Source organism: Danio rerio, chromosome 21 (genome assembly GCF_049306965.1).
Source record: "Danio rerio strain Tuebingen ecotype United States chromosome 21, GRCz12tu, whole genome shotgun sequence".
Taxonomy (NCBI): domain Eukaryota; kingdom Metazoa; phylum Chordata; class Actinopteri; order Cypriniformes; family Danionidae; genus Danio; species Danio rerio.
Window position 1 is genome coordinate 33,245,317 of NC_133196.1, and position 14,171 is coordinate 33,259,487.

The following is a 14,171-nucleotide window of genomic DNA, read 5'->3' on the forward strand; positions in this document are numbered from 1 at the left end:
CCGGTGTAGCCTGATTCAAAAACAAGCTCTTAGGAACCATATTTTTATAGTGATAAAAAAACTTACAGTGTGAGCAGTGTTATCTGAGTTGTGCACAAATAAGGGACCAGTTTAATTTAGTCAATTAAAAATATGCCAGACGGCATGGTTGCTCAGTGGTTAGTACAGCCACCTCAAAGCAAGTGGTTCAAGTCCTGACTGGGCCAGTTGGCATTTCTGTGTGGAGTTTGCATGTTCTCCTCGTGTTCACATGGGTTTCCTCTGGGTGCTCCAGTTTCCCCCACAGTCTAAAGACATGTGCTATACTGTAGGAGAATCGGGTAAAAAAATTGACCTGTGTGTGAGTGTGTGTGTATGCAAGATTGTATAGGCGTTTTCCAGTACTGGGTTGTGGCTGGAAGGTTATCCACTGTGTATAACAAATACTTGAATAGTTGGTGGTTCATTCCGCTGTGGCGAACCCTGATAAATAAGCGACTAAGCTTAAGGAAAATAAATGAATGAATGAAAAATATGCCGCACTAGTGTAGTCAGATTAAAGGTGCAGTAGGTGATTGTCTTCAGAAGCATTTTTTGTTGTGCTGGTTGAAAGTCTCATCAAATTCCAATAGTAATGATTAAAGTAAAGGATCTAAATTAGGGGTGACCAACCCTGTTCCTGGAGATCTACTGTCCTGCAGGATTCAGTTGCAACCCATATCAAACCCACCTGCCTGTTATTATCAAGTGCTGTTCAGGTCCTAACTAATTGGTTCAGGTGTGTTTGATCAGGGTTCGAGCTAAACTCTCCAGGAAGGTAGATCTCCAGGAACAGGGTTGAGCACACCTGATCTAAATGAATTTATATGTATCTTTATCTTTTGGGTAAGGCATAAAACTAAAAAATGTTCATCCAATTAAATAGAGTCGGGCCGACATCTCTCATAATTCTGATAAATAGGCCAAACTGTCTGTCAGCAAATGTAGATTTGAACAACTGCACAGCCTTTTGTACGCAGCTCCGCCGACCTCCGTTTGTGCATAGACCTGCTGCGCGTTCGAGAGAGAGAAAGAGAAAGAGAGAGAGAGAGCACACGCGAGTGCGATTGGTAAAAACCTGCTGAATAAAAACATTTTAAAAACCTGAATTAATATTAGAGTTACCTTTGCACGATTGAGAAAGGATGACATCATGGTTGAAGAATTTTTCTTAGACAGGTAATGTCTTACGTTTTAGCTTCACGCAAAGCTGATGTAACGTTAGATGTTGTTGTTACAAATGGCTTATATCTTCACAGAAGTGTTGTTCATCCATAAAATCTTCTGATGAAAGATTTATAAGACTATTTTCAGTTTCATAAGGGACCTTTTACATCATCGACAATGTAGATTTTAATTACTTTAACAACAAAACACAAGTAAATACCTCTATTCCACCTAGTCTCTCCCTATATAGTTTACCATGCAGCTCTAAATATTCACTCTGAAAAAGCATGTCAGTTTGGCTTGCACGCCGCCGGACAAGCACTAGTCGCTATTAACACATGAGAGAGGGTTATTTTGCTGTGCTCGTGTTTAAGGAGGCGTGGCTCTAGACGTCAGGGGAGGGACTGTGATTCGTAGATTTATGCTAAGCTGTTAGCATTGTGGAAGATCACCTACTGCACCTCTAAAATAAATGACTCTTATGAACCAGTTCTTTTGTTGAATCAAATACATACAGCTTGACCAGTATAGTCAAATATAAGTGCCTCTTATAAACCTGAAATATAAGTGAATGAAAAGTACAGTTTGAGCAGTGTAGCCTGAATACAGTCTGATTCACAAATGAATGACTCTTATGAACTAATTCTCACCGGCTGGGTAAGTTGGAATTTCTGTGCAGTTTGCATGTTCTTCCCTTGTTCGTGTGGGTTTACTCTGGGTGCTCTGGTTTCCCCCACGAGCCCGAAGACATAGCAGCATTTTTTATGACACTGTATAATAATACTTAATATTTTTACATTACAGTGACATTTGGTTTCCGGGTTGGGGTGTGGGTAGGCGTTAATAAAATACAACAAATGGAAAATTTAAATTACTAACATAAATAATTTTCTTGAACTTCCGGCTGCAACTATATCTGATCTAGCAACAACCAAGTCAATGTTAAGGAGTCACTTTTAAAACCACTGCGCATATCCAAAATGCACATCAAAATTGTTTGGTGGAAACGTAGCTAGTGTGAACAGCCCAACCTGCATAAAATCTGATCTATTCAATTCAGATTTGTGTCACTTTTATTTGTGGTATTAAATCAGATACAGATCTGGGGCCTCATATACGAAGACTTGCATTGAACTCATACTAAAACATTGCATATGCACAAAGCTGTAAATGTACGTACACAGTAAAAAATTCAGATGTATGAAACAGCGCATGTTTGACTGGTCAACTGTATGGAAACCTTATATACCTGCTAGACATGCGGATGAGACCGTCCCATACAACTTGCCATTGCATGGCTCAAAGATACTTTGTAGTGTGCAATTTTACACAATTGCCTCTAGGAGTCGCCAATGGATATAAAACAAACACACACAAGAAATGCACGTACACCAGACATGTAGTTGGTGCGGACTAACACACATTCTCGCATTCATTCCATCGTTAATAAATCTAAACGTAAGCGTGAAACCTGGCGTACACAGTTTTTGTGCGTATGCAGCGTTGATACATGAGACCCTTGATGTTTTGCAATCCAACCACAGCGTGAACTGTTATGTTGGAATTCATGTGACTTATATAATTTTTGTCTGTGCTGTCTGTGAAAACAGCAACAATCACGTTAAACATAATCTGACAACGTGCTTTATTCACTTTATACACTATACACATTTATGTGCTGTGTGTAGTTGTATATTTGCGCATGCGGGTCAGATCAGTACCGTGATCTGTTCACACTGGAAATCTGATATTGACCACATTTAAAACAACAATGTGAACAGTTGTGCAAAAAAATCAGATCTGAGAAAAAAATCTGATTTGATCACTCCTCGCAATGCCAAAAACACAGCAGCACATGTGGACTCTGATTCAGTTTGACTAGTGTAGTTATACATAAATCACTCTTATGAACAATATCTTTGTAGTGAATAAAATGCATGGATTACTTCTAATGTAGTCTGCTTTAAAAAAGTATTTTCCCTGAATCAAAAGTGAATAAAATTAAATAAAAATGTGCAGTTTGATCAGTGTAGTCTTATTGAAGAATATACAACTCTTACAGTTTGAACCAGGTCTGTTGTGTGAATCAGAAATGCGCAGCATGACCCCTGACCTGTGCCAAAGACTGTAAAACTTGCTTAACCAAACCTAACCCCAAAAAATGACTCCTTGATTCTTTTAATGAATCAAATATACCAATCAGCCTGTATTACTATCCAATTAAAATGGAAATGAACAAACAACAAAATCAAATCCAAATAGGGAAACTGAGCCTTTTACACAGTATTTTCTCTTCACTTTAAACTGGCACTTTATCAGCTTCAATACTACAAAATATCTGACTCGTGTCTTTCTTTTGTGTCTTCCAGATTGGTTTTCGCGTAGGAGCACTTTTGAAACCCACCCTCTCCACGCAGGTCCAAAGTCAAGGCACACAGTTCTACAACGGAGGAAAATTACTTACTAATGATCTGGACTCGTCCTTGGCCAATCTCGTGGGCAGTGAGTCTTTCAGCCGTCTCAGTGATTTAGTTTCTATGGCAATTAAACAACATATGCTGTGCTCATGATGATTCATTTTATTTGTCGTAGATTTACATTTTGGAGGACCCCCAGCCAAAAAGTAAGGGTTTAATTCACCAATCAAAGTGAATGATATCTTAAAGGGGACCTATTATGCAAAAATCACTTTTACAAGGAAAAATTAAACACAGTTGTGTGGTAACAGTCTGTGAATATAAACAGCTTCTAATGTCAGGTTTTAGGAGGAGAAAAGCGGCAAACAAAAGCATGGGTTCATCATAAAATAAAACAAAAAGACAACTAACATTAACAAACAAGCTTGACTGGGCTGGGCTGGGCTGGCAGGGCTAGACAAGATGATAAACAACAACAAACTGGCACACCACAGCAGACATGAGGAGTTTATGACATCATGCCATGTGAATTGAGTTTTGACTGAAAATAACATCGGCGATCGCCTACAGCCAATGAGAGAGCAGCATTCACTTGTGTGTGCGTGTGTGTATACCTGCTGCAGGCCAGCAGGAGGCTGGGTGAGAAGTTAAAAGCGCTCTTTTGGGTTTATTTGGACCCCCGAAATGGAGGAAAAACTAGTGGAGGTTTGACAGGACTCAGGAGCAACTGAGTCTGTTTGACGTTTCATACAGAAAGAAATTAGTTTATTATCAACGTTGAGGAGAAATGGCTAATTCCCTTTAAACCCAGGTGAGCAAATATGTACATTTTCTACCCCATTAAAGGCTTCTTTTTCATTATGTAGTTAATAACAAAAGATATCATGAATTGATGCCTTGAAGCAAACTTGAGCATATTACTCTTAAAGAGATTGTGATGTTGTGTGATGCCTAATTTGCTTTAATTGTTTAAATTAAACTTACTGAATAATATTAAGGTGATGTTTACACCATTTCTGCATTTTGAATTCTCAGCTGGAGGTGTATAGTCCACAGCATGTTACTGCAATGTTTACAGTGCTGGTCCTATACTTCCGGGTTTCTTCCCACCGCAGCCTCGCTTCAGTTCTTTAAAATGGCAGCCGCGTGAAATAAGCGTATATAAGCTTAACCGGTGGACCATGATCCATGATTAGTTCACCTTTGGAGTCTTCCGGTTTTGAGTCTTTCGTCTTTTATCTTCAGAGAAAGATGACTCAAACTGAGGATTCGAGAAATAAACAGGTCAAATCTTTTTCCATCTCTACATGCCTATGATTGTCTTCTGTCTTTCAAGTGATAAACGAACGACTCAAACCCGATAAATGAACTAATCTTTTCCTCCACCTGCACAAATGTGCGCATGCGTGAATGAATGAATCACTTTTCAAGGACTCATGGTTCTCAATTCATACAAAAGATTCGTTCAAAATGAATGAATCGTTCAAGAATGACCCATCAATACATGACAATAGACAGGAGAGCGCATAATACACAGACACAGCATAAGCCATGTGCTCACAAGAAAACAGGACTAGAACATGCAGCCAATGAAAAAATCCTGTAACCACGTGTTCACAAGAAACACAATACTAAAGCATGCGGCCACAATGTAAACACCAGAGCACATGCTTAAATACCAACACAAACAGAGATAAATGAAAACAAACAAGATAAATGAAAACACTTAATGTGCACTCAAACATGTGATGTGCATGTTTCATCCCAGCACCAATCGAAACCAACTGGACTAAGATTCCGAGAGTAAAACAGCACGCTGCAGACAAAACAAACATAAACACACATCCTAAGCATGCTGGGCTCGAGCACAGCCAAGATAGCGCTCAAACAAATCGAAGACAGACAATGACAGGAAATATAACTCAAGCCGAGCACAACATACTAGACAAGACCGGACTAGTGTCTAAATTCTGCCACCAAAACAAGAGTTAACAAGACCGAAGTGGCAGAATCCTGACATTTAATAATAAAAATTATTAATAAAAAAACGTCTGCAGAATTTGATTGACATTCTCTATTTTTACGTGTCATCAGAGGGGAAAAGCACCTCCCGCTAGTAATGACTCTCATAAGCATAGAACGTTATAGTTGTTTTTGAATATGCCACTATGCTGTCACGTAGGCGTTTGTAGCTCCGCCCTCTTTTGAAAAGAGCACAATCTCATTTGAATTTAAAGCGACAGTCACCAAAATGTCACAATGAGGATCAAAGCCTAAAAGGGGCCATTTTAAAGAGTTATAAAACATTATATGCGAGGTATTTTGAGCTGAACCTTCACATACACACTTTAGGGACACACTTATTTGCAAAAAAGGAGCATAATAGGTCCCCTTGAAAGCTTTGTCGACAACATGAACAGTTGATTTGACGTTAAGGTCAGACGAAGGGATCTGTTATTTTCAGGCCAGAAGTTCAGTGGACTCATTTGGAGAAGAAATCATCTGGAGGCTCCCACTGGCAGACTAAAGCCATGAACGGCACGGCCCCCTGGAGCCACACACACCTGGCCCCTGCTCCCATACCGATGCCGCAGATGGTATGAAAAACGCCTCATTTCTCATGGCATGCGCCTGTTAGAACATTTCAGTCTGCTCACATCTTTTGAATACAATATGTATGGTTTTCCAAATCGTAGCGACCTAGCCTGTGCACTTAAATACGACACAAAATACGCTGTTGGTTTTGTGTGATTGTTAGTAATGTCTCTGTCTCTCTCTCTTCTGCATGTTTTGTAATGATACAGAATGGAATGATTTATACTGGCTATGTAAGTCCTGCTTGTACATAAACATGATTGAATCAAATCAATTTAAAGTATTCAAATAAAGCAGTTAAAAATATGTCTGTGTGCTTAATACTGACTTTTTTATGTTGCTTTCTCTCAGGCACCAGCTCCGGTTGCATTTCCGATGACAACCCCCCAAGTGCCTGTGTATGGGATGGTAAGTGTTTTTTTCAGTTTAATAATGCTCAGTGCTGTTATTATTAGTAGTATTTTTTCATTTTTTCAAATGTCTTGTTATGATATAATATTGTCACATATTATATAAATTTAAAATGAATTCTTTCTATTGTAATATATTTTGAATGGTAAATTATTCCTGAAGCTGAATTTTAGGTGTTCGTTGTCACGAGTATAGCAACATTGGCAATTAGTGTAAGTAGAATAGGCTAACTTACATTTTTATTTGGAGTCAGTACAACGCTGTAAACAATGCAGGGTTCCACACAATTCCTTCATGTTGTCCCAACACAAATTGATTAAGTTAACCTAATAGTTTTTTTTTTTTTTTAATTTAAGTGAATTGGACATAAAGCTATTAAGTTGTCCCGAAATAACCTTAAAATTGTGTTGTTTCAACTCATTTAAAATAAGAAGTTTAAACAAACACCAAACATATATTTTTTTTGAGTGAATGAACCATCAAAATAAAGTAATATCATAGTTTCTTTCAAAGTACTCAGTCTTACCTCCCCAAAAATCAGTTTAAAACTTTTGCACAAGATGCAAAAGTATCAAGATGCATTTTGGTTCATTCGATTATAAGTAAATTAGCATTTTTCTATTGTTATTTCTTTTTCACTTAAAAATGTACTTTTCATAGCTTTTGTTTTCATAAAAAAATATTGGATATATAATTAGCATATAAGCTTATATGCTTTCAGTTACGAAGAGGACATTTATACTGCATCAATTTTCATATTCCATCCTACATGATGCAGATTTGTTATTTTTATTATTATTATTTTTGAACAGGCTAATGTAAACCGCACAATATTACAAAATACATTTATGAATACAATATGAAAAAAACATGTTAGGATTGTTCATTTTGGTTAATTTTCCTGAATGATGACAATAATGACAGCGTATACCCATCGTTTACCACTAATCGACAATAAATGAAAGTTTTTTTGAAATGAAAGTTTTTTTTTGTTTATTAAACTTTTACAGATATTACAAATTAATTTCACAGAGAAATTTAAACAAATATTATTCCCACCCCTACCCTCTAAACAAGTTGAAATTGCATTTATCGTGGGTTTCCTCTGGGTGCTCCGTTTTCCCACTAAGTCCAAAGACATGTGGTACAGGTGAATTGGGTAGACTAAATTGTCCGCAGTGTATGAGTGTGAATGTTTCCCAGAGAAGGGTTGCAGCTGGAAGGGCATCCGCTGCATTAAACCTAAGCCGACAAGAAAATGAATGAATGAAATAAATAAATTACAAAAAAATATATATATTAATAAAAAATAAATATTAAATAAATAAATAAAATAAATAAATAAATAAAAACCTGTACAGAATACACATATACCTTGATAGCCTAATATTACAAACATTAATCCTCAGGTATTTATACAAAGTACCTAATTACATTTGCGTTGCAGTTGAAAGGCCTTAGGCTTTAGATTGACAGTTTCTAGAAATACTGACATGCTCAGTAAAGAAAATTCTAAATGGGTCCATGTTTTAGTAAAAGCCCTAGTATTGCCGTTTATTGTAAACCTAATTTTTTTTCCAAATGGATGAAGCTCATTACATCTCACAACAGGTTGTCAAAGCTTAGGGAAATCTTTGTTTTCATAATAAAACAAATGAATGTTAAGTTAGAATTATTTAGTTAAGTTGGAATTCATTGTAGTACTCATTGGAAAAACCCTGGAGTGCTACTGTGGGTTATTACAAGAACTTTTCAGCTTGATCTAACAAGAAAACATAAATATTTTACATTTTGTCAGTTTAGTGGCTAATTTTTATGAATTTGTTCAAGTTCAGTTATTCGAAAATGTACGATTTTAAAAAGAAGACGTGGCACCCAACCCCGTCCCTAAACCCAGCCGTCATTGGGGAAAATCAAACATACTAAACTGTACAAATTAGATTGTACGAAGTCATACGAATTAGCCACTAAATCAAAAGGTACAAACTGCTGTGAGATTATGTTGGAACTTTTATGACTTATTCATTCATTCATTTTCTTGTCGGCTTAGTCCCTTTAATAATCTGGGGTCGCCACAGCGGAATGAACCGCCAATTTACCCAGCACGTTTTTACGCAGTGGATGCCCTTCCAGCCGCAACCCTTCTCTGGGAAACTTTTATGAATTAAAAAAACTATATTAACCTTAATGAAGTTATAATAATTATACGATTCTTCACCCGATAAATGGTTAAATCAGAATGTCTAAGAGTCTTTAAAAATTTCCAGAGGTTCAGTTTTATGTGTAAATAGCAGACTAAACGTCCATAATCTGCAGCACATCTGTGAATGGAAAACATCATCAAGTTATTTATATACAAGGAATGATTTTGCCAACTCAAAATAAGATATTAAGATATTATAAGATAGTAAAACAAAAATACTTTGTGTAAAGGCCACTTCACAAATTCAGGGAAACCAAAACAGCAGAAAGTACATCCTGTGTGTTTTTTTAGGGATGTTTTTTTTTTTTTTTTAAAGCCTCACACATACAACAGTAAAAAGGAACAAAAAAGTATATTGTGCATTTTACATTTTGCACAAGCTGAACTAAATGTTTTACTACACTGGAAAAAAAATATTCCACACAAATCATTCATGTTGTCCTAATAAAAACCGATTAAGTTAATGTAACAAATTTAAGTGAATGAACATAAAACAATAAGTTCCAAAAAACTCAAAGAATTTAGCTGTTTCAGCTGATTTTAAATAAGTAGTTTGAACAAGTGGAAAAAAGTATGTAGTTTATTATAAAAACAATTTTACTTTTTTTATAATAAGCGTTGTTACAGTAGATCAACATCAAATGTAATCTGTGATGTGTAATCTAAAAATGGACAGCCTTTTTCTGTCACTAACAGTTATTCATTTAACACAACCTCTGGCCTTCAATGTACTGTAAAGGCAATCTAGTTAATTGCATATTCAACTACCACTGGAAGTGGTCAAAAATAGACGCTAAAAGCTTTTACAGACGGGCATACATCGTGTGAATTCTGATGGTCGAACATTCGTATATATCCACACATATGGTTTGCGTCAATCAATTCCAGCCAATCTGGCAAATTCTGAAGCAATCACATCAAATTCCACTTCAAAAACATGGACAGAAATGCATTGCTTTGAGCCACTCTGTCTTTCACTCTCATGCTCTTTCTCTCTCTTTCATAAAAGTTTAATGATACAAGCTGTAAAAGTTTACTACAGGTTCTTTTTCAGCAATGGGTAACCTGGTCACCATATGTAATTTTAAAAATTCTAAAGCCTAGTCTGTGGTAAACTATTATCTCCGGTGACCCTGTCATACATGAAACATCATACATCATACTACAAATACACTTCAGTGTTTAACCTCCTGATTGGTCACCTTCACATAGATCGACAGATTGGCTCATTCAAACATCTTTTAACTTCAAGCCGACAGCTCCTGAAAAGTTTTGATGTTAAAAAATTATTTTGAGCTTGTAGACCCCTTGGCTCGACTCATAATTTCCTCTCACATGAATGATTGTTCTCCTGAATGTGAAAAAAAAAACATACTAGCTTCTACGACAGCAAAATTTACACTGTGTGGGCCCACTTTATGACACTGTTTACATCTTATGGGAATATAAACTTAAATCTAGTTTCAAATGAACACTAATATACTGTATAGAACTGAAAAGTTCTGTGATTTGTTTTTTTAATGCCATTTCATTCAAAACTCCTGCCTAGGTGTGAGAGACAATAAACCTTTTACCTTCCTGAGCATTCGCAGATCCCTACAGAATGCAAGCTCATGGGTCTCAATGATTGTGCCTTTGTCAGGCTAAAGAAACTCTTTTATTGATTACATTTTGGGCACATGAAACTTCAGTGTCTGTACAGGTTCTGGAACTATCTAACACATTTGCATGACTTGTTTAACCCTCTCCACCTTAACACTGCCCTCAAACATATATAAATAGACTCAGACTCTAAGGCCCAATCCCAATTCTACCTCTTAGCCCTTACCCCTACCCCTCATTTTGCGGGTTCACGTGAAGGGGTAGGGGTGTCTTAATTCTCTTTAGCTTGATAGTGTTGGGCTAATGGGAAGAGCTAGATAGCCCTTGAAACTGATATTTTTCAGGACCACACTCGAAACCAAGGGATACCAAATTTTCCCAGAATACAACATTTACAACCTCTGCATGGCTGCACACGGAAGTCAGGAGATGCACAGTTTTGTATTTTTCTTTGTCATTATTATGAATTTTTACAACAAACAAGCACATATTGTAATACATTCATAACATCATTCGTGTTTAATCGCCATGCTTTAAAAAATGTTAACTATAATCCATAATATTAACTCCTGTACAGTAGTCCCACAACATTCTGACACTCGTTGACACTCGAATACCCTATTATAAAAGTCTGGTGACCAGGAACTACCTTTATACAGTGCCTAGTGTAATGTTAATGTTGTTTTCGTGTGTTTACATAGATGAATGTGGCCACAGTGTAAATGCACAATATCATTACGATAACACGATATTGTTGCCTTCATTGATTTCCTGAAGATAAATGCCAAAACATAATGCAACGAATAACTACAGCAATCACTGTCGTCAGTCTCACATGTAGTAAGAGATTGCGATGACAATGTTGACGTGTGCAGGTGCTGTAGTGGTGTCCTATTTTTTTAGGGTAACATTTGTTTCAAGGGCCAAGGGGAAGGAAAAGGGGTAGGGGACAAAAATACAATTAGGATTGGGTCTAAGAGACTCTTCTAAACTTCTTTGAAGATTCTGTTTGACTGCAGAACAATCAACACATTCTCAATAAAGAATTTAGCTTGAAATGAGTTTCCTGGCTTAAGTTCTGAAACTTGGTGCCGTGACCCGGATAGAGACTGAAATCACAAATTCTCAACAACCTGCATGTAGTATTGTCCACTCAAGCACCTCTTAACACCAGAGACCTCTGAATCTCACGCTGAACCTCCACTTCTCTGTAGATTCCTCCTCCTGTGGGCCAGATGGGGTCAGTGCCCCTGATGGCGCCCCAGCCTGTGATATATAACCAGCCCATCCTCCGCACCACCAACCCTTTCACCCCAATCCCTGGAGCTCAGGTACTCTACATTTACCTACATTTACAGGCTGTTCTTCTGTACTCTGCGATAACACGATCCCTCTCTTCCAGATGCACTTCATGTAGCACTGAGGAGCATGATGAACTGACACATACGCCCGAGGAAAAACATCAACCAATCCAAAACCAAAAACGGCAAAGCAGACATGAGAAATGGTTCAAATGGCTCGAAGAGATTGAAGATTTTCATGTGGCATCCCCCCCTGCTCCTTAACCTGTGTGTTTGTAACATAATCTCCCTTCATCCAGCGACAAACGGTCCTCCGTCATTTTACATGTTACCTTTAATTTCTAAGTGTCGAAATCTAGTGTTTTTAGGCAGCCCTCTTTGATGATGTCACTGGCTGATGCAAGCGGAATGACAGTGTACAGTGAATTGCAGTGGAATGAAACGTTGTCATGATGTCAAGCCCCTCCTCCTCCCCCGTTTGGAAAAGTGATTGTTGTAATTGTGCACACTTGAATCAATGTTTATAATGTCTAAAACCAAGCCACGGTTTTGTATGCACATTGCCTGAATAGTGTTTCGAAATCAAACCACTGTCAATGTTGATTGTGCCACAGCGGCTGGCATCTCGATTTCTTGAGTCTTGGAGAAATGTGTACAGGTCACTTTTTCGTACATTTGTCTCGTCCCTTCAGACATTTTGGATTTCACCTTAAAAGTTCAATTTGTTTCTACATGACTTGTAATGCCTCATTCAGGTATGGTAAGGTATGGCTGTTTGGATTAAAGTCAAATACTGCAGTATGTTTCTGTATGGAAGTGATACAGTTTATTACATAATTTGCAAAAACAAATCAACCGTTATACCTTTATGCAGTGGTGGTATATTATAGACATTATTGAATGAACTCATTCAGGTCTAGTATGCACCTCAATAACAAGTGATGAGCACTAAATGGATACACATCTCAGTTTTTGAATTCCCTCACTCAAGTTTTTATTCCCTCATTCAATGTTAGTGTGGTATGTAGGGAATGAGTGAATTTCTAGCAGTTTCAGCACTTCTGGTTCCCCCTGATAGCACATGTACATCATGGAGATCTTTGTTTGATGTTTGTGTTAACCTAAAAACAACTTTTAGACAAAATGTCTATTAGACATCAATTTTTGTATGTTAAATAGATGATAATAATTATAATTTATTTTTATATAGCGCCTTTAAAACTTAATTCTCAAAGTTCTTTACAAAAAAAAGATACAGACATAAAAAGTTTAGAGTAACAGTACAATTAAAGCATTCAAAACAGATAAAACAGTCAGATATCTAGAAACATAAAACAAACCAAGAATGCACACCTCACGAATAGGCAAGTGTAAAGTGTGTTTTCAAGGATGATTTAAACCAGTGTTTCTCAACTACGTTCCTGGAGGACCACCTGCACTGCATATTTTGCATGTCTCCTTCTCTGGCACATCCATTTCAGGTCTTTCAGTCTCTGCTAATGAGTTGATGATCTGAATCAGATGTGTTTGGTTAAGAAGGCATGGAAAATGTGCAGAGCTGGTTGTCCTCCATTAACATGGTTGAGAAACACTGAATTAAACAATCTAAGAGACTCAGCGTGTCTAATGTCATAGGGGAGAGTGTTCCAGAGTCAGGGAAGAGAAAGCCCGGTCACCCATAGAGAGCAGGCGAGTGGAGGGGACTTTTAAAAGGCCAGAATCTAAGGAATGGAGGTCACATGAAGGGGAGTACCGTGTTATAAGATCAAACACAAAATGCGGAGCCAAACTGCACAGGGCCTTGCTTGCATGTAAGTTTAGAATATGTATTTAAGATTTTTTAAATATATAATGTTCGTTCAGCAGTCCTTTTTTCAGACTTTGGAACACAGCATATATTTTCCAGGCCAAACTATTTTTAAAATACATCTTGTACTTGTGCTATCTCCTGATTTCAGTGGGTATTTTGGTTAAACGTCTGAAATGACCAACCACAAAACCTGCACTGGTGAAGTGTGCACCTTGAATAGACCATTGTGTTCCAAATATGTAAATGTAAATTGGAAATAGAGAAAATAGTTGGTAAGAGACCATCTAAGAAGTCCATACAATGAATTGCAACAGTTGTGCTTTATGATTTCGTGAGAACGCACAAAACACAGCATGGTCATTATTTTTATTACAGCTAGAGGGCGTTTTACTTTAAAACGTAGCTATAGGTTGTTCTAAGATGCTAACACAACCACGTTATTTGGTCTTTTTTTTTTTGGAGGTGGAAACTTTCCAAATAAGCTCAGTGGTAACACAAAGTTGAGATTTGTTTTATTCTTGTGGCTAAATGGGGCAACAGAGGGCTTAGAGATTATATTACATATCATCATGTCAAACTCATAGCCTACTATCTAGTTCACTTATAAATCTTGCTGCTTGTAAGCTCAATCTTTCAATGTTTTTGAA

The 14,171-nt window shown here is 37.2% G+C and overlaps 1 protein-coding gene across 1 annotated transcript in view; it reads left to right on the top strand.

Annotated features, from left to right (window-relative positions):
- The window catches only part of wu:fj42b12, a 37,304-nt gene extending 24,789 nt beyond the window's left edge, over positions 1–12,515 (top strand). Inside the window, 7 exon segments of the mRNA NM_001366697.1 lie at positions 3,571–3,687; positions 3,778–3,808; positions 6,067–6,199; positions 6,407–6,430; positions 6,549–6,605; positions 11,628–11,744; positions 11,816–12,515. Coding sequence (NP_001353626.1) covers positions 3,571–3,687; positions 3,778–3,808; positions 6,067–6,199; positions 6,407–6,430; positions 6,549–6,605; positions 11,628–11,744; positions 11,816–11,830 — 494 coding nt within the window. The 3' untranslated portion in view covers positions 11,831–12,515.
- The last annotated feature ends 1,656 nt before the right edge of the window (positions 12,516–14,171 follow it).